Source organism: Lobosporangium transversale (assembly GCF_002105155.1).
Source record: "Lobosporangium transversale strain NRRL 3116 chromosome Unknown BCR41scaffold_38, whole genome shotgun sequence".
Classification (NCBI taxonomy): Eukaryota; Fungi; Mortierellomycota; class Mortierellomycetes; order Mortierellales; family Mortierellaceae; genus Lobosporangium; species Lobosporangium transversale.
The window spans coordinates 181,706-202,098 of NW_019029016.1; the positions used below are offsets into that span (position 1 = coordinate 181,706).

Here is a 20,393-nt window from a genome sequence, read left to right on the forward strand (position 1 = left end):
CAACCTACAAGCAAACATCATTGGAACTTGTGGATCCAACTAAATTCCAGGAGGAGATTAAGACCCTTACAAAATTTTTTCAGCCCCCGACAGTTTCAAACTAGCAGTAGTTCAGATAGAAAAAATAAGACAAACTCTAATTCGTCTTACAACTACAAATTTGGCAACAAAAGCAACGAAGGCCGTTATTTTTACGGGGACAACAATTACAGACGGGGGGACAACAACTACAGGCGAGGAGACAGCAACAGCCGAAGAAAGGACAGCAGCTACCGGAGATCAGACAGCCGCCGGAGAGACCGAAGCAGCAGTCGCCGACGACAAGAGAGAAAGTCGGGGGAAGAATCACACTCTTCTTAAACGCATGGCGGAATGTTACAAAAGATCGAACACTCCTAGAGATAGTCAAGGAAGGTTACTCTATCCCGCTCTTGAACGCACCCCCAATTTCAACATCCCATCCTCCACCTTACCCGCTATCGGAGAAGGCGACAAAGAGTGTGGACAACGAAGTGTCCGCTTTGCTAACGAAGGGTGCAATAGAATTCGCGAGTGGACCCGGATTTACAAGTCCGCTCTTCACAATCCCCAAAAAGACTGGAGACGAAAGACCTGTCCTAAACCTGAAAGCATTAAACCAGTACTTACCTACACAACACTTCAAGATGGAGACAATCCATCAAGTATGCAATCTAATAAAGAAAAACGATTATCTTACCAGTATAGATCTGAGCGATGCATTTCTTCATGTGCCGATACACCCAGCATCACGAAAATATCTTCAATTCCAATGGAGGGAACAACTGTACCAATTCAAGGTCCTACCATTCGGACTCTCCCTAGCACCATTGATTTTCACCAAGATACTGAAGCCTCTACTTCAATGGGCACGAACAAAAGGAATAAGAATATCAGCTTACCTCGACGGCCTGATAATCGCAGCACCGAGCAAGGAATCATCCCAACGTGCAACAGCACTAGTCTTGACAAAACTGAAGAGCCTAGGTTTCTTGACAAAGGAATCCAAGTCGAGTCTTCAACCGAAACAGATACTGGAACATCTGGGATTCGAGATAGATACAACGACGATGACCCTGAGTGTACCGGGCAAGAAAATCCGGGACATTCGTCGAGAAGCGTCCAAACTGGCCAACAAGGGGATCTGCACAGTCCGTCAGCTATCATCCTTCATAGGCAAAGCGAGCGCAATGACAGCCGCAGTCTTTCCGGCTCGCCTCAAGGTTCAGCACCTCATGGCAGACAAGATTCATGCATTGAAATTGGATCCCTCATGGGAACGCTCAATATCTCTGTCAACCAAAGCAACGGAGGAACTCCTTTGGTGGAGGACACATCTCAAATCATGGAATGGGAAGACATGGATCGCAATCAACCCAGAAGTCGACATTTACACCGACGCATCGGATTCAGGATGGGGCGTAGTCATCAACAACCAGACAATCAAGGGATCTTGGTCAGACAGTCTTCGAGAACGACACATCAATTACAAGGAAATGCAGGCCATTTTCTACGCCCTGAAACAACCAGAAGTGAGGGGACGCACAGTGAACGTGATAACGGACAACATCACGACAATGGCTTACATCAACCACTTCGGCGGGACACGATCTCCAGCACTGATGACGCTAGCGACATCGATATGGGAATGGTGCTTGAAAACAGAGACAAGGATCAAGACAACCTACGTGCCCTCAGCATTCAACCCCGCAGACGCCCCATCCCGGCGCCTGACAGAACAACTAGAATGGAGCATCGACAAAGAATTCTTCAAAAAGCTCCAAAGACGATGGGGCCCTCACCACGTCGATCTATTCGCCTCGCCAATAAACAACAAAGTGACGAAGTTCATGAGCTGGAAACCAACTGCAGGAGCAATAGGGCACAACGCCCTTCAACATCATTGGCGCCAATTCGGCAACGTTTACTTATGCCCGCCGTGGAACCTCATCCCCCTAGTATTGGAGAAAATCCGAGAGGAGAAGATAGAAGCAACCTTAGTGACACCTTACTGGCCTTCGGCGATGTGGTATCCAACAATCAAGATGATGACAGTGGACCATCCAATACCAATGCCTCGCCATCAAGTTCTCCCAGCGCCGGGAAACGCACCAGACATTCTGGCCAAAAATCCCCATTGGTCATTATGCGCTTGGAGGGTAAGAGGCGACGACTCGAAGCGAAAGGCTTCGACCCAGCCACGGCATCGATAGTTGTGGACAGTCCTGAGTTACAACGCAAGCAACGCGCATACGCCAAGATACAAGACAGGTATATTCAGTGGGCCACAGCACGCAATGTAGACGCCATGGTACCACAGCCACCTCAACTATGTAACTGGCTTGCCTCCGGAGTCGCAATCCACGGATGGTCAGCTTCAACGGTGGACGCATATAAAGCCGCAGTCATTCATATGTATGACGACAAGAGCGCATTCAACGATCCGGACTTTCTGTTATTTTTCCAAACTCTACGTCGTCGTGAGATCAAGCATACAAAGGAACTCAATATAGACATCAAACCCGCTGTCGAATATTTACAACAACTAGGGCCTAACAGTTCTCTCACTCTCCTTATTCTCACACAAAAACTGTGTTGGCTACTCGGTACATGTGGGTTTCTCCGACCAAACGATATCATGTGTATCGATCTATCAAATGACAAATTCCATATCGATGGCATCGTTGTAGTCCTTCCAATTTTGATTCCCAAGGAAACACGTGGTGGCAGCAGGATATGCAAATACACCACAGTTAAGAATCACACCGACAGTTCCCTTTGCCCGGTGATGACCTTCACCGAATATCTCAAAAGGATTGAGACTCACGCTATCAGCGTACCACACCCTAAGGACCAAAGCATTCGATATCGTCCTTTAATACGAGATATCAGAGACCTCAAAAAACCCGTGGGAGCTGATCGAATAAGCAATCATATCTCAGCCATAAGCAGCAAGCTCATTCTTCCAAATGGCTCCAAGTTACCCAAAGCCAGGGCTATTGGTTCCACCCAAGCCATTAAACAAGGCGCCAGTGTCGACGATGTAGTGGTACAAGGCAATTGGTCTTCATCAATTCTGTTCGACAAGTTCTATCGACTGAACGCAGCAACAGCCACTAATTTCACCTCGATGATACTGTCTTAAGGAATCTGCTCTGGATCCACATATATGGTCCTGGCTCGATGGATAATATGTCCTTACGACAAATTTGGTAGAACATGCTCCGCATGCATCGACATTTGTTGCTGAATAGATATCATTTGCCCCAAAATAGATCCCGCAATAAGGCTCGTGACGTGACAGCCAGGTTACCCAACTCGACCCGAAGCCTTTCTGACTAATATATAAATATAGATTAAGGTATAGATACATAAAGTAAATTGTTTGTCATTAATGAAGAGAGAGTGTTTTAATGCAATCAATGCGAAATATACAAAGTAACAGCTATTTAAACAGATCTGCAAAATTATAAAGCCTATCTCAACAAAATGGGACGTCCTTACAATGTTGGGTAAAAAAAAAATAGAATTGCTGTTAGATAGTCAACAGCTCATTGTCAATTCTTTGAGTATTGCCACTACTGTCCTTCCAGCGAGCACTCATCCGCACTGTATTAAAACTCCTATCGTGCCAGAAATGCACCAAATTCACCCCTTGGTCCAGTTCCGCGTCGGTTTGCCAGTATGGGTGCTTAAAATAGTCGTCCTCACAGGTAAAATGAACAACCCAAGCTTCTTCTGCTGGGAGTAAACGTTTGTAAGTTAGCGTCTTGCTGATATGGTCCTTAATAGAAGTTTGATTCCCTGTAGCCAAAAGCTCGATAACAACCGTAGGTTTTCCTGCTTTCTTGATGACAATGTCACTATATTTGTGGTCCTCACGCTCACGGAGGTGCCACTAGCCAATGATCTCATATTTTTTTGTTTTGTTTAGCCAGTTGGTGAGAACTCTCATCAATTCCGTGTCATAGACGCTTTCTCGAGGGACACTGGCGTTGTAGTCGCCCATAACCTTAACTGTTCTCCCCGAACTTTTGTATGATCGATCTTCCGCCTGCAAAATCAAGTCTTTATCGAAAAATCGAAGAGCAATCTTCATAATCTCTAGAATATCCAATGATCCTCCTCTTTTCTTTGGGGGTGACTCTGAAGGAGCGTTGGGATATTTTGATGGAATAATATATCTCCTCACAAACGAGTCAATGAATGCTGAGGCCATACGGTAGTTACTGCCATCAAGTCTTATCAGCACCCCTTCTGCAGTTAGGAAGTCTGCCAATCTCTGTTGTTCCATGTCTGTGATAGATATATCGCCGAGATACCCAATAAAATCTGTTCGGAGAAGATTAACAGCATCTGTAGCTGATTCATTCAAAAGTGAATCGACCATCCTTCTGAAAGTATGGTACGAAAGCATCCTCTTATTCTGATTGTCTGTGGAGAAGTCCTGCCATGTATCGTAATCGAGACATTTCGTCGAGCCGTTGACTTTCGAGCGAAGATCCTCATGAATGGAGCGTCCACAAAGACAAATCATTCCTGGATGACTATTGACATTGAGCACAATTCATTGTATTAGAATGGCACATCAACTCGTGGAGAGTTAACTAAGCTTAAAAAACATACCCATTTGACTTCGAGTGTACGTCTCGCATCACCAAAAGTTCTCCAGAAAACAGACTCATTATTGCGAACGTTAACTTCCTCAAATGATAGTCTAAATGAAAAATATAAGGTCAGTACCGGTACAATAGCGCATACATTGCATCCACTTTATCCATTTTCGCGGAAGTTGGCTTACGGGAGGCAGCGATACCCAAAGTCAGTTAATTGGGTGATAAGTCGATACAACCATGTTGTTTTTCCAGAGGCACGTGCGCCTATGAGCATCACTAAATCGCGGCGAAAAACGCTCTGTAGTATTTCCTTATTTTTGTCATGGTCCGCAGGATCCACATAGTAGACTTTATTAACATCGTCGAATCTGATCGGTCCATTGACTGTCCGGAATGTAATGAGACAGACCATGGCGATTATAAATTGAGGTTCATTCTGCTTCTTTCTGCTCCAAATCATACTTTTAACCTGCTTTTTTTTTTTTTTTTTTTTTTTTTTTCATCATGTACCAGAGATATTCGAGCTCTGCCTGCTAGATCCCTGCATCTGGGTATCCCACGGGGCCAACAGAGCTTACGAGGAGGACTGTGTTCAAGATGAGTAAGGATGACCTTTCCCAGGCTTGTGAGAGTGCAGGAGGATCATTTGTGATGCGCACTCACACGCTGGAAGAGCACGCACAGTTTTCCAAGAAGGTGCGATCTCCGCACCAAGAGAGTTCAACAAAATAAACTGGGTTGTTACAAACGTTTATGTGAATGAATAAGCTTTTTTTATTTTCTGAAAACAATTAGTCGCCATCTTGCAGTGTTAAGGACGATTCTTGCTCGTTGGATTTGATCTTCTTTTCTCTTCCATGCTCAATTGCCTCTCCACTTCTCTTGATGGAATCCAATAGCTCAATCTCGTTCTCATGAAAGTATTCGGCAATGTTGCCCTCATCTATCACCATTAGAGCCTGCCTTGAATCTGGGGGATGCATGGTCTTATTTTTATCTGACAATTTTCCAGGATACATTAACAACAAGCTAAGATACCTTTCATTCGGAGGGCAAAAGCGGTCAAAGTTGGGCAAATGGTGTACATTGATCGCGTCGCGGCTAATTGTCTCTAAGGCGTGTGCTGCTTTCATACCATCAAGCTTCTTCACGAATTTGAGCTGGACAAATACGGGGTACATCTTTTTGTTGATCTTGAGAATAAACACAATGTCTGGACCAGTGATTTCGTCCGTGGGGAAATAAAATGGAGGAATCTCTCTTTTATCAATCCTCGAATCATGGTCGAAATGGGCCTCCAAGAATTGCTCCATAGTCAAGTCACTGCAATCAGCTCCAATGCGGGATTTTTTCCATCCAACTATGGTGGCTTCGTGATCAACCAGATCCAGAGGTGCATTTTTTGGAAACATCTTTTTCGCAAGCGTCTTGTTGTGGAAGATGTTGATCAAGCTCAAAGGAACTTGACACTCCCAAAATTTTCCATGTATTTTGGAGTCTTTAGTGAATGTCCAAAAGGTAACTATCATGTTGTGAAATCCAGGGTCTGATTTTTGAAAGTAATTGTGGACTGCAAGAAACACAAATGGTTCGTCGATCACTGTACGATATTCTGGCGATTTTGACTTGATAAACTCCATCCTACCAAGCGCCGATTCTACAAGTTGGGGAAGTTCCTTAGCGATAACAGTTTGTACTCCAAATAACACCATGCGAACAAGTGCTACTTTGACGAGATAGAGCATCTCAGATTTCTCCACATTAAGCGCCTTCATAGCGTGATGAAAGTCAGAGCATAAGTTCCCCCTTTTCCTCTGGTTCAAATCATCAGGGCAAGTTGTTAGCCTTTGTTGCACGTCCTTTATCTCCTTCATCCAGATTGGCTCTTCTTGAGATCCTGGCTCATTTTGCTCCCTTTTAGTCTCCTCGATCGCATTGTGCTTCCATATAGTTCCCTCGATCACGCTGATAATGGGTCGGAATCGGCCTCGGAGGAGTCGGTACATCGTATCGACTGCAGCTGGCGGTATCATTTCATCGATTTTTTCACGACCTGTAGTCACTTGATCTTTAAGACGCTCTAAGTATTCGGTGATTTGTGCTATACTACTCCATCCAGAAAAATTGGTGATACGATAGGATTGACCTCCATCCGGTTCCTTGGTACCTTTGGCTTCTGCGCCAGAATCCTCCAACCATTGAAGGTCATTAAGACTAAGGCCAGTCCCACACGGAATGATACAAACATGTTGCGAATCCGTGGTTACTGTTTCAAGGCCATGGACTACAGGCGATAGTAATGGCCTCGGTCTGCTATCGGGTAGGTTCGATTGGAATCGTTTCTCAAATACTCGGCTGAAATTCTGAGCCTCATCAACTACAATCAGAATTTTGGTCGATGGATTCAGTTGACTTTGAACTTGTTCAAAAGCTTTTTGAACGACACGGCATACGTTCCCTCTTCCAACACCTCCCCTGTGGAAGCTTGCGGCTATAGTATTGAAAAGCTTGTCAAAAATATCGGGTACCTCCTTGCTGAAAGCTGAGGGGCAAACCTGCAAGAGCATCAAGCTTTCACAAGTTAGGTTTTTGTTCAATCCCAGACAGTGTTGGAAGATCAGTAGTCTTGACAGGAGTAGGCAGTGCGTGATTGCTTGTGTGTTAAGGCCATTTTCTGCCTTATCTTGATTATTATATAACCGTTCCAAATTTGCCTCTTGCATAAACTTAGCAAGCGATGTCAAGTCATTGGATCCTCTATCGGTGCTGCTGGCGTTCAAATAGATGCCCCATTTCTGGGAAAGAATCTCGATGACAGTCCTGGTCTTCCCGCAACCACTAACTCCAAACAATGATAGTTGACGAGGATCATCTTCATAAATTTTTTTGATTGCCTCTTCACATGGATGGTATATAGTGTTATTGAGAGATGTCGATGGGCTAAGGAGAAGAAGACTTGGCCATTCTTTTTTCTCGCTTGGCGTTCCTCTCCTAGGGACTTTCGGAAGACCTGACACAACTCCCCCAGTCAGTGGAAGTTTAAGGTCACCATTGGCGTATGATTCTAGGAATTGCTTGACCTTTCCCTGGAAGAATTCCTTCTTGATTCTCTCAAGCCAGAGTCTCTCTAGATATGACATGTGACGGACAATGTTAATATGCCGTAAAAACTAATGTGCTATATAACCCGTAATATAACCCGACAAATCTCTTACCATCCTCATCATTTAGTTCTAAAGCTCTTGGACCTAAGTATCCATAATGTTTCAAGAAAAGGCGTTAGAATAAGCTGCAGCATGTAGCAAAAGATTAAACGAGAAATTGACTCAATCCACAACCACAAAAAAAAAGAAAAGAAAGGGCATTAGGAATAGGCTCCGGGTGTGCAAACTCAATCAAAAGACCCAAGGAATGAATACAGAGCATCTGCGATGCTGAAAGTCTACTTGAGAAATAGACTCATTTACTGTTGACTTGAGAACTCGTACCTGCAAAGGATCCTAACAATTGCAACAGCAATAAAATAAATAAACATGTTAGCATGAACAGTAATGTTGATCAATGACGTCATGCACAGGAGTTTAAGCTCCATCTGGCTGAAAATATCAGTAGCCAGCCCATCAAGAGCTACCTTGTGATGGCCGCTGAATAATGACGTTGATAGTCTCCTCAGGCAGAGGCGATATGCCGAATATCTTTGAGATCTTGCTTGTTGCTCTGGTGAGTAGCTCCTTTGATTCAATATTGGCGAGATTGATTGTAGCGCCCTCATCAGGAACAGAGACGTGGAAGAGATTCAATTTGCCAGCTGCAATGTCGTCGAATTGAGGTTCGTTCTTCTTCTTGATTGCATCTTTGAGAGCAGCAATTGAGTCATCAGCATTCACTTGGACTTCAAATGCGGAAGAGTCGCCGTCGAGAATACAAAAGAGCTTAATTTTTTGAGTCATCTTGGTTTAATTGCATACTGAAAAAAAAAAAAAAAAAAAAAAAAAAGTAATTGACAGTAAATCAGCAAGAGCGAATTTGATTAAAGTGAACTGAGCAAGAATGTTGGCGTTAATGTGAAGATTGAAAGAGAAATGCTTAGAGGAAGAGGGATGAAAGAAAGAAAGATGGATGTGTGAGAAAAAAAAAAGAGTGGCAATAGGATGTGCTCACTAAAAATAAAATTACGTACACGCGTTTTTATTCCCATCATCCATCATACAATTATATACATACATTTTCCTCTCTATTGCTTCAGAATCTTTGTTTTCGCACCTTAACTACACGTTAAACATTTAATTCAAGGCTACAGTGGTCATCAAAAGTCATTCAATGAATTAGGAATTTCGACATTCTCATTCCTTTCTCCAATTTGATCTTGCTTGTCGCTAATGAAACTTACGTAGCGAGTTTGACCATCGACAACGTCACTCCTACTACAATGTCAATGAGCTCCTGTTGCTAATTGAAAATTTAGATGAATGCCAATTATTGGCATCTCATTGAATGACATTTGAAGAAAATCAGCAGCTTTGCTTTATTTGTTTTTTTTTTCTGTTCTTCAGCAATGTGTACGAGATCCTTTCATGCGATGTAGCTCCTCTACCCTTCGTGGCATACTTTCATATAGCTCATCAAGGAAGTCAGGTGGAATAGATGTCCAGATATCCTGTAGTCTTTCCCATAGTTCATCCGGATCCTTTGGTACCTTCTCATATCCCTTGAGCCGATGATCCATGTAGGCCCATACATTCTCGATAGGGTTGAGGTCAGGAGAATTTGGAGGCCACTCCAAAGTGGTAATGTGTGACTTAATTAAGAACTCTTTAACCATCCTACTCGTATGAACACTTGCATTGTCCTGCTGAAAAATTAACTTTTCAGGGTCCTGGCCATACCACTTCCATGAGCCGAGGACATAATCTTGTAGAACATCAACATATAAAGAGGAATCAACTGTGACAGGGATCCTGCAACCATCGCCTACACCATGATAAGTGATACAGCCCCACCACATAAGTTTATTATGTGCTCCCCTTGATCTCTCTCTAACATCTCGATCTTCTAAAGTCCTGTGGCCGGGTCGCCTATATTGTGTTCTTCCTCCTAAGGACCCTAGCCTTTCAAAAAGCTTTTCGTCCGAGAACATCACTCGCTTCCAGTCATCAACAGTCCAGTCAAGGTGGTTGAGGGCAAAATTCTTCCTTTTCGCAATCTGCATTTTTGTCAGCCTAGGCTTGAATGGGCGGACATAGTTTTTCAAACCCTCTGATTTTACATAGCGTCGGGCAGTCTCTACACTGACATGCACTCCATGGCTCGATCTGATGTATTCTTGAACTGCCAGAATGGATCTAAGTTTCCCCGTATCAACCTCGCGTGCAATAACCCTCTTGGTAGCAGGGGAAACCAATGAGGGTCTGCCCATTCTGGGTTTAGGAATATTGTCCTTGACGTCCCTCCTGATCCTTATTGCCGATGAATAGAGATACCAAGTTGCCTTGCCACTTCGCTTGTAGACTTCCCTTGTCGAAGTAAGGCCTGAGCATTTTGTACCTTTTCCATAGAAAGCGTCCTCATAATAAATACTAAACGATGTGGAATGTTAATTGTAAGTAGAGGTGTATGAAGATATAGCTGAAGGTAATCTTGGTAGAAAAAAGAGAAGTGAAAAAGTTTTTTTTGCAATCAACATTGAAATTCAGCAGAAGTCATTCAATAGGCAGGTCAAATTGAAATTGGTTTTATTTCACAATGAAGTCATAATTAGGAATGAGACATGAAAGTAATCATGAGGTGTGGGGAACAAATGCACTACCCCAAATATACTAGCCACATGCTAGATGAGAATGAAGAAAAGGAATGAGAATGTTAAAAATTCAAAATCATTGAATGACTTTTGATGACCACTGTAATAATAACGCGTCACTAGAGACGCGACAAAACACGACATGGTTCCTGAATAATCCCATGTCGCTTCTAGATAGATATGTAGTTACTTGGTACGAGTCTCTCTACCAGAAAATGAATAAATACCCCATGGATGTGGTGTGTGGACCCACATCTTATTCTCACTTATCTTAGCTTCTGATAACTACTGTCTAAATATTTTTCATTTTTTTAAGTGAAGATTTGCACACACATCTCATCCATTATCAAGAAAAAAAAAAAAAAAAAAAAAAAACCTCTCTCTCACCTTCCAACATGAACCCTACTACCACTCCTCACACCCCCGAGCGTGCTGCCCTCACTCCTGAAACAAGAACCGGTGCTCGCCTTTAAGTCAATCTCAGAATTTACAAAGATTTTGGGAAGTCTTACTGGTCCCCACATCCCGCAAGAGGTTATTACCGATGATAATCCTGCACCTCATCGCCGTGACACAGGTCCAATGCGCCGCGCACGAGCATCTGAGGAAAGATTTAACCCTAAGGGCAAAGCCTACAATGAGGAGGCTAAGTCAAAACCCCTCCATGATTGCCAGCAATGGGGCAAAAATTCCTCCCACAATACGGATGGATACAAACAATGTGCAAAATGCAATGCACGAGGCCATCTGGCATCCGAATGTACCAGAAACAATAATAGGTCTGGTAAGGATCGTCCTAAATCTAATTATAACATGTCACTGCATAAGCAAACAGTCCTTAATAACACTCTGTCGAATTCTACTGTTAATACACAGGTTTCAACAAGTCCACCTCAAGTACTCGATGACTTAAACGAAGCTCATTCGATAGAAAAGAATAAAAAAGAGATTTCAATACATCCCAAAAATCTGTTAAATTTATCATTTTATGCTCAAACATATCAAAACCCTTCTCTCACGAAACCACCATTAATGATCTTTGGCACCCAGCCTAGAATCTCTATGGAGTTAATCAGCCCCACAATATTGTCATGGCATGATCAATGCGTCACTGCTACTCTCGAATCTGAATTTATACACTCACCTTCTCATATAAGAGTTTCATCTTTATCTTCCTCGAATGTTATCCCTAACGATGATGTCCATATCTTAGCCAACTCCATCTCAATCAAGAGAGGGCTGACAAAAGAATCATTGTTTTTGTTAACTTCGAAGGGGAAAAATATGAAGCTTTGGTTGACACAGGCGCGAGTGTTACGTGTATCCGAAAAGATATTATCCTTAAACATAACAAAGAAATCTCTCCTGTTGCAGGTGTTATCACTCTAGCCGATGAGAGCCTGACTATTCCCCGTATAGGTGTGGTAGAAAATATAGAACTCGCATATGGCAGCCGAATCGTATCGGCAACATTAGAAGTGATCAATCGATCATACCCCTTTATCATAGGGATGGATTTATTTTATCAGCTTGGATTTGGACTCTCGGGCTGCCACAATCCAGGGCAAGATGCTATCCAGTTACCCGAACCTGAGGAAGATAAACGTCCCTCCCTCATCCCTGATTCTATACCAGAAGAAGAGCATACCAAAACATTTATCATTGAGAAAAAAGTGTTTATGAAAAAGATCTCACGTCCACTAGTCGACAATGCCCGGATACCTAAACAGAGCTCATGCCCCGTACCGGAAATGAAAGTATTTTTACCAATCCCAGAGGGTACAGTCCTCTATAGGCGATCACATCCTTTTGCTGAAAAACAAATGTCCATCCTCAATGAAGCCATAGAAAAATGGTTGATAGATGACGTTATCACACTTGCCCCTGTAGGCAATGTGCACAATAATAATCTTACACTCACAGCAAAGAAAGACCAAAATGGCAATAAAACGTTATGGCGAGTATGTCTTGACCCTCGACCCTTAAACAAACATCTACCAGATGATAACTATCCATTACCTCTTATAAATGATATTATTATTCGTCTCGCTGGTCATGCCATATTTACAACTATTGATCTCTCACAAGCGTATCATCGCATGCCAATTAATGAAGCAGATCAACCCTTAACAGCGTTTATGCATCAGGGTAAACAATACATGTTTAAGAAGGCACCTTTTGGCTTGAAACCATTGTCCAGTCTATTTCAACGAGGAATGTCTCGCATTCTTGGTGATCTTCCTTTCGTCTACAACTTCATTGACGATATCGTTATTTTTTCAAAGAACAGAGAGGAACATGCCGAACATGTACGCACTGTGATTATCCGTCTCAACGATGCTAAGTTAATCATCAACAGTGGTAAATGTAATTTCTACAGTACGCAAATTTCATTGCTCGGCTTCATAATAGGCCTGCATGGTAAAAGTGTTGACCCCTCTAAATTCGCAAATATCGATGATTGGGAGCCTCCAACTACTGCTAAGCAAATTCAATCGTACTTAGGCACATTCAACTTTTTCCGCGAATATATACCACTCATTAGTGAAGTTGCTGCACCCTTGGATGCTCTGAGATGTCGAACAGACACTTTCACATTGAATGAAGACCAGTTACAATCTTTTAATGCCTTAAAGTCCCTGCTTACTCATGCACCAGTATTATCCTTCCCCAATTTTAATCACCCGTTCTACGTCGCGACGGATGCATCTGATGTTGGGATTGGTGCTGTACTGTATCAATTACCCCGAGGCATAAATCATCCGAAAGATATAAATTATATCTCATTCATGGCACGATCACTACATCAAAGCGAACGAAAATACAGCGCAACAAAGAAAGAACTCCTGGCCATTGTCTTTGCTCTTAACAAATTCCACTACTATTTATGGGGTAGACATTTCGATCTGTACACAGATCATCGTGCATTAATGTTTATTCATTCTCAACCTGATATGAATGCCATGATGACTAATTGGCAGGACGTAATATTACGATATTCATTTACGGTGCATTACCGACCAGGAGTACTCAATGTTCTACCTGATGCTTTATCACGTCTATTCCCAGCACGCATGACTCTAAGACAACAAGCACTAGATGTGCATAATGAACCTATGTTAGCATACATCCATGCTATTCAAGATTCTGACAATCCACGAAACATCGTACCCGAAGAAAAACGGCGAGATGTCATGTACCGCGCTCATGCGATGGGCCACATCGGCACTAATGCTATGGTTAAATCTATCCATTCTGATGGCAAAACATGGCCACATCTAGCAAAAGACTGTACTGATTTTATCAAACGATGTCAATCATGCCAACGTATGAATATTGCGAAAAAGGGTTACCACCCACTGAAAGCCATTCATGCCCAATTACCAGGAGAACATGTTGCTATTGATATAGCTGGCCCTTTCACAACATCTGAGAAGAACAACTCTTACCTGTTAATTATCGTTGACGTTTGTACCCGCTTTGTATTACTTGATGCACTACCTGATAAATCTGCTCTTACGGTTGCTACGGCGCTGTTTAAGCGATTTACAGACATCGGTTTTCCTCGGATCATTCAGTCCGATAACGGCAAAGAGTTTGTCAATGAGCTACTACGCATCATTACCTCGCGAATGTTTATTGATCACAGACTAATTACTCCTTACCATCCCCGAGGCAATGGTGTAGCTGAAAATCATGTTAAAACTGCATGCCAAATGATTAGAAAACAAATAAGACACGACAACAAACAATGGGATAATCATGTTCCGTTTGTCCAACTAAGTGCTAATACTCGTATAGTCAGCCTCCACAACTCCTCTCCTTTCTCTCTATTTTTTGCGCGCAAAGCCAATGGCTTCAGCAACTATACTGATGAAGATGGGAAACCTATGAGTCAAGAAGAGTTACTTGAAAGGCTCAAATACATGACAGAAATAGTCTTCCCTGCAATTCGACGCAAGTCTAAACGAACTCAGCAGAAAATGATAGAGCGATTTAATGCTACGGTACTTTTGAATGAGTTCCCTGACGGAGCTAAAGTCATGACTCTCGATCCAATCCGTGGTAATAAACTTACCACACGTTATGAAGGACCCTACACTGTTGTGAACAAGAGTTCTCATGGTTCCTACATACTCAAGGATGGCACAGGTGCAATTCTGGCCAGACATTATGCTCCATCTCAATTGAAACTCGTACTTGATGACTTTGAAGACACGGACACATATGAAGTGGAAACTATAATTGATCATCGGCAAAATGCCTCGTCCCCTCATGAGTATGAATACCTCGTCAAATGGAAAAATTATCCACATGATCTCAATACATGGGAACCTGAAGAACACTTCATTGAACGACAATGTATAACTGAATATTGGGCCAATCATCACGCCTCTAAGATTGTTAATGCTAGCCCCAAACGACCTCATAATTCCCTATCAGAACCTGTTGACTCGGTGCAGAATGTGTCGCCAACGTCTGATGACCATACATCTGTCAGAAAAACCTCTCGACCTAAACGTCGACGCATGCGTCGTTAGATATATCACGACCGCCTTATTTATACCCACCTCAGTATCCATAACAGTAACAATCACAATAAGAGTAATAGCAATAACCATAAAAAAAAAAAAAAAAAAAAAAAAAAATTAACAATCATACAAATCAACAATCGCAAAGCTTTATTTCTTCTCTTTACGGTTGCTATTTCTACTTGAAGTAGGACGCAGATTGTATCTCCTTGACCGTCCTACTTGCTTCTGCAAATCCTCCACCTGCTTGGTCAGATTTGCAATTATCTCTCCTTGCTCACGCACCATCTTGTAAAGAGCTACGATGTCCAAGACCATCGTGTCTACTTCCTCCAATACTTTACGGCGCTGATGATGCTGCGCACGTTCAGATTCTCCATCATCCTCCTCACCGCGCTTCCGCACACCAAGCGAAGTCCCTGTGGATGACTCGGTCACAATGATCTGGAAGTGCTACAAAGGACGCACTATCCTCATTATCAGAGTAGCCATGGTCCATATGTGTGACCTCTTTTTATTCCTTCTGACCGAGAAAAAACTAAAAATAAAATAAATAAAATCTAGCGTTCGCTCTGATCTACTCTCTATCTAGTAACGAGTGAAAAGAAAAGGGAGGTGTGGGAGGGACATATGTCCCATGGCTACGAGGATAATGAGGATAGTGCGTCCTTCGTAGCACTTCCAGATCATTATCAGAGTAGCCATGGTCCATATGTGACTTCAGAGCGAACCAAAAACCGATGTCGTCAAATTTGAATGGGTTTTGCGGGAAACACGGTAGTGTTTGTTGAAAACCTTGTCAGACGACCAACTCCCTTGAACCATGATATCTTGGGTTGATACGCCAGCGATGGCTGCCAAGGTTGATCCTATAGCGCGTGGCTTTGGAGGAGGCCGTTTCGACGGAAGATTTGGAATCCGACGTGTGATTTCATTCATAAAAGTGCCTATGGTACTGACCCTAAGGACTTTGGACTTGTCTTTCACAAAACGCATAAGAGGATTGAATTTATAATCCTGATCTTTGTGGTGCTCGATTTCGAGAGGTGTGTCCGCTATCCGTCTGGTGTATTCTGTATAGGCCTCGACTGGGCAAATTTTCTTGTCGTTAGGGTGTCTACCTACGAAGATCGACTTTATGATGCGCTGCCCATCGCGTCGCTCCTTAGGGAAGACTATGGTAAGGAGAAGACCCTTTTCATTGGTCTCTGACTTTGACACATCAATGCAACCGATATCATCTGGCCGGAGAAACGCACAAACGCCTAAGAGCCAGCAGAGCTTGCGAGAGAGCTTAGGCATATCAAGATCCACATTGTCCTCCATGCGGAAGTATGAAAGGATGGGTGAAATGTCGAGTGCGGATACGTGCTCCATTTGAAATACGCCAGTACTTTTCATTGCTGCCATGAACCGCTGAAAGTAGATATTGCCTGTGATCACGGATGTGTCGTCGTAAAGCTTTAAGATGGCTGATTTTTTGTTAAGAGTGGTATTCCTACTCCAAGAATAGATAATCCGCGCATGGCATAAATAGTTAACTACAGCAATTGCATTTGGCGTACTAGGGTCGAAGCCTTCTTGTTGAGCCCATACTGCGAAAGCCTCTTGAGTTGGCAGATATTGTCGACGTGTTTTGCTGTTGGCACCTGCTGAATCTAGTAGAGTGATAGCGGATGGTGAGAGTCCTGCATCTAGATCTTTACGTCGCCTCTTATTCTCCATGCTGTCAATGACCAGAGTGGATTCTTGCTGAGGAGATCGCTTGCGCTTCCGACGGCTGGTAGGACTGCTTCCCGAGGGATCGGGATTGGTGGTGCTACTGCCATCTCCTTGATGGTTGGGAACCATATTGCACTCGGCCACCATGGGGTTATTACTGTTGCTGTCAGTTTCTGGGTCTGTATCCTCTCCAAGATGATTGATAGAAGATTCCATGGGGGGCAAATGTAAAGGTTGCCCATCTCTGTCCAGTTGTGTTGAAGGGCGTCTATCTTCAGAGCATCTGGATGGAATTTCCATGAGACAAATGTCGGTAGCTGTTTGTTCTGTGCCGACGCAAATAGGTCCACCTGATGTGGCCCCCATTGGTGTTCCAGTTGTTGAAAGAATGGGCGACTGATCCTCCATTCCAATTGCGATATCATTCGCCGTGACGGTGCATCCGCTGGGTTGAATGCAGATGGGATGTATGTCGTCCGAAGTCGAGTCCCCGTTGCTAGGCAGTGACGCCATAACGTGTCCGCTAGTCTCATTAGTTCCGGAGACCTCGTCCCTCCGAACCTGTTGATGTGTGCAATCGTTGTCGTGTTGTCGCATATGATGTTGATCATTTTGCCCTGTGTTATTGGTAGTTGAACAGCTCGAAGAACTGTCTGTAGTTCCTTCCAGTTGATGTGGTGGTCTTTCTCTTGTGGAGTCCATTTGCCACTCCATGTTTGATTGTTGATCACGATCCCCCATCCGGTGTCCGATGCATCCGTGTATATGTCCATTTGTGTCTGTTGTTGAATCCATGACAGACCATTCCATGACGTCAATTGCTCCTTCCACCATTGAAGGTTCTCCTTGGCTGGTTCCGTGAGGGTGACCGTGTCCGACCAAGAAGCTCCCTTGGCTTTTAGTGCTGTGTTCTTGAGGTGAAGCAGATTCCGTGTCATGAATCGCGCTGGGAACACTGCCATAGATGTTGCCATTGCTTTCCCGACGAACGAAGAAAGTTCCCTTAAAGAAGTGGCGCCTTTTCGTAGTAGCTTTCCTGCCTCGCGCCGTATGTCCCTGACTTTGGATTTCGGAACTGTGACAGTCATATCCCGGGAGTTGATGGTGAAGCCTAAATGGTCTATTTTCTGTGACGGGATCAACGTAGACTTGGCTTCCTTGATGAGGAATCCTAGCGCTGCCAACTTGTCTTGCACTAGTTGAGTGAACTGAATTGATTGTTCTTTGTTCTTGGCTAGGATTATCAAATCGTCTAGGTACGCTGATATGCGAATTCCTCGTCGTCGTGCCCATTTGAGGAAAGGCTTGAGAACTTTGGTGAACACTAGCGGAGAGAGTGAGAGCCCGAAGGGAAGTGTACGGAATTGAAATTTCCGGTTCTTCCATTGGAACTCTAGATAATGACGATAATCTGGATGGATTAGTACGTGAAGAAATGCGTCTGATAGGTCGATGCTTGTCATAAAGTCGTTCTTCTGTAACATTGCGCATACTGTCGTCATCGTCTCCATTTTGAAGTGCCGCTCTGAGACGTAGGCATTCAACGGTCTTAGATTTAAGACTGGACGAATGTCCCCGGTTTTCTTGGGGATAGTGAATATGCGGCTCTTGAAACCAGGGCCCGAAGCGACCTCTATTGCTCTTTTGGCTAAGAGTGCGATTATGTCAAGGACTGACAAAGGGTTTGCAAGGAAAGGTAAGTGAATGAATAACAAGAATGATAATGAGCTGAGAACTAGAATGGATTCACGAATAGTTTTATTGCAGACTGAGGTTTACTATGTTACAAATCTATCATATTTATACTTGTTTGACTGAAGCGGAGACGCGCTTCAAGAACTCTAAATAAAGCTTACTCAAATATTTCCTAAGGACTTTTACCATATGCGGAACTTCAAGTGTTGAGTTAACTTAATACACAGGATCCGAGGAAGATATCTGGTGCAATCTTATTTCAAGGTTCCTTGGCACTATAAGTCTTGGTTATTGCTTTATAGCTCTTCTAGAATCCTTGGAGCTATTCACGGAGCTAGAAAACTAGGAGACGCGACTTGGCTTGACAGGCAAACTATGCATGGAGGAATGAGTGAAGGAAATGAGCGGAACAAATTAATCAAGCACACGTGATCTTTTTCAGATTCGAATCAGACAAAAGTCATTCATCAATTCATGAGCTAGACATTGCTTGCTGTTCGTGACAGATTACCTCTTGATCGATCGCCTTCTCTTCCTCCGCTGCTACTCGAGCTTGGTACGCTGTTGAACTGGATATCGGTGGCCGTTTGTGGAAAGGGATTTTGAATCCCTCGGAGACGACCGACTTGACCCATTCGTTGTCGGTTATGAGAGCCCATGCTTCTCTGTAAATCTGTAAACGGCCACCTACTGCTGGCCTGCAGTCTGTGCCTGACTTGTCTGGTTGGATTGAGGGGTTTGGTAGCCTCGGCCTCGGCCTCGTCCCCCTCTCCTTGGATTTTGGCCTCGCCCAAAAAAAGAACCATTGTCATTTTGATAGTGGGCGGTCTGAGTTTGACCCGATGGATGAGATTGGCTAGAATTAGAAGTGGGTCTGTAAGTATTTGCGCTAAAGAAACTCCGGTTTTGAGTCCTCCTGTTGTATGCCCGTTGTCTTGTCGGGTTAGTAGCCTGACGAACACTCTTTGCCAATTTGCTGGCTTCAATGAAGTCTGAAGTAGAGACAATTGGTGGATCAACTGTGTCCTTGGTGACTGAAATTTTGTGCGCTTGGTAAACAAGGTCCTCCCTGTCGCTTGACATTTGCTGTGCAAGGTGTGCAATATGTTCACGCATTGTCTGTGCGAGCTGTAAACACGCTTGTGCGACCGCAGGGTCAACTTCGTAGGAAAACATTTCCGTGGCAAATTGATCAAGTGGTCTTGTAAGGTTTGCCAATCGTGATTGATAGCGTGAGATTGTTTTGTCCATGGAACTGTGGTGAGAGGAAGAGTCGGGCCAGTCAATGAGTGCCGATTTGGGTGCAGAATAGGTTTGGGTTGTGTTTTTGGCAAAAGGCTGCATCTCTTTAGCCATTTCTGTTGCATATGCAAGATCGTCTGCACGGTTTCCAGATTTATGTTTGAAAAAATCTTTCCCGTCCATTGCTGGGTAGTGGACGAGAATGGAGTCGTCAGGTGTAATTTCGTAAGCTGGTTCTTTTGGAACCAAGTAGGGGTTCGATCGACTGGATTCAGAGCTAGTCGAGAGAGCCTCAAGCCGGCTGGTGAGTGTAGCCAGCTGGCTCTGGAGAGAGTGTATAATTGGATCAGAAGTGTCATACTCGCTCATTTGGAACTTCAATACGCTGGATGTGTTCCTGAGCGAGAAAAAAGAAGATAGAGAGTAGATCAGAGCGAACGCTAGATTTTATTTATTTTATTTTTAGTTTTTTCTCGGTCAGAAGGAATAAAAAGAGGTCACACATATGGACCATGGCTACGAGGATAATAGACCCACCAATCTCTAGAGACGGCGAGCGATCACGATAACGAGGATCCCCTCTCTCTCTCCAAAGTGCATGACGGTCGGCTTGTCTGAAGGCAGGATCTCTATCATCGTGCTCAAAACTATTCTCCCCACTAGTGAAAGAAAAGTGAAGTTCAACAGGTGAACTTGAAGGTGAACTTTGAGGAACATTCTTGGAAGACATTCTGAATATGTGTATAATGGAATTGTTCACAGGAATATGAG

At 43.5% G+C, this 20,393-nt stretch overlaps 2 protein-coding genes across 2 annotated transcripts; one reads left to right on the top strand and one right to left on the bottom strand.

The window, feature by feature from the left end:
• Positions 1–3,503: 3,503 nt before the first annotated feature.
• On the bottom strand, positions 3,504–4,333 carry BCR41DRAFT_359554 (hypothetical protein). The gene is made up of 2 exons (XM_022025223.1): positions 3,918–4,333; positions 3,504–3,881 (listed from the first exon to the last, which is right to left on the bottom strand). The coding sequence occupies exons 1-2, from the start codon at positions 4,310–4,312 to the stop codon at positions 3,554–3,556; spliced, it is 723 nt and encodes a 240-aa protein (XP_021878335.1). The 5' UTR covers positions 4,313–4,333; the 3' UTR covers positions 3,504–3,553.
• A 3,112-nt stretch (positions 4,334–7,445) lies between these two features.
• Positions 7,446–8,549, top strand: BCR41DRAFT_359559 (hypothetical protein; the record flags this gene model as incomplete). Its single annotated transcript, XM_022025224.1, has 2 exons — positions 7,446–7,491; positions 8,308–8,549. 2 exons carry the CDS (start codon positions 7,446–7,448, stop codon positions 8,460–8,462), a joined length of 201 nt encoding a protein of 66 aa, XP_021878336.1. The 3' UTR covers positions 8,463–8,549.
• Positions 8,550–20,393: the final 11,844 nt, after the last annotated feature.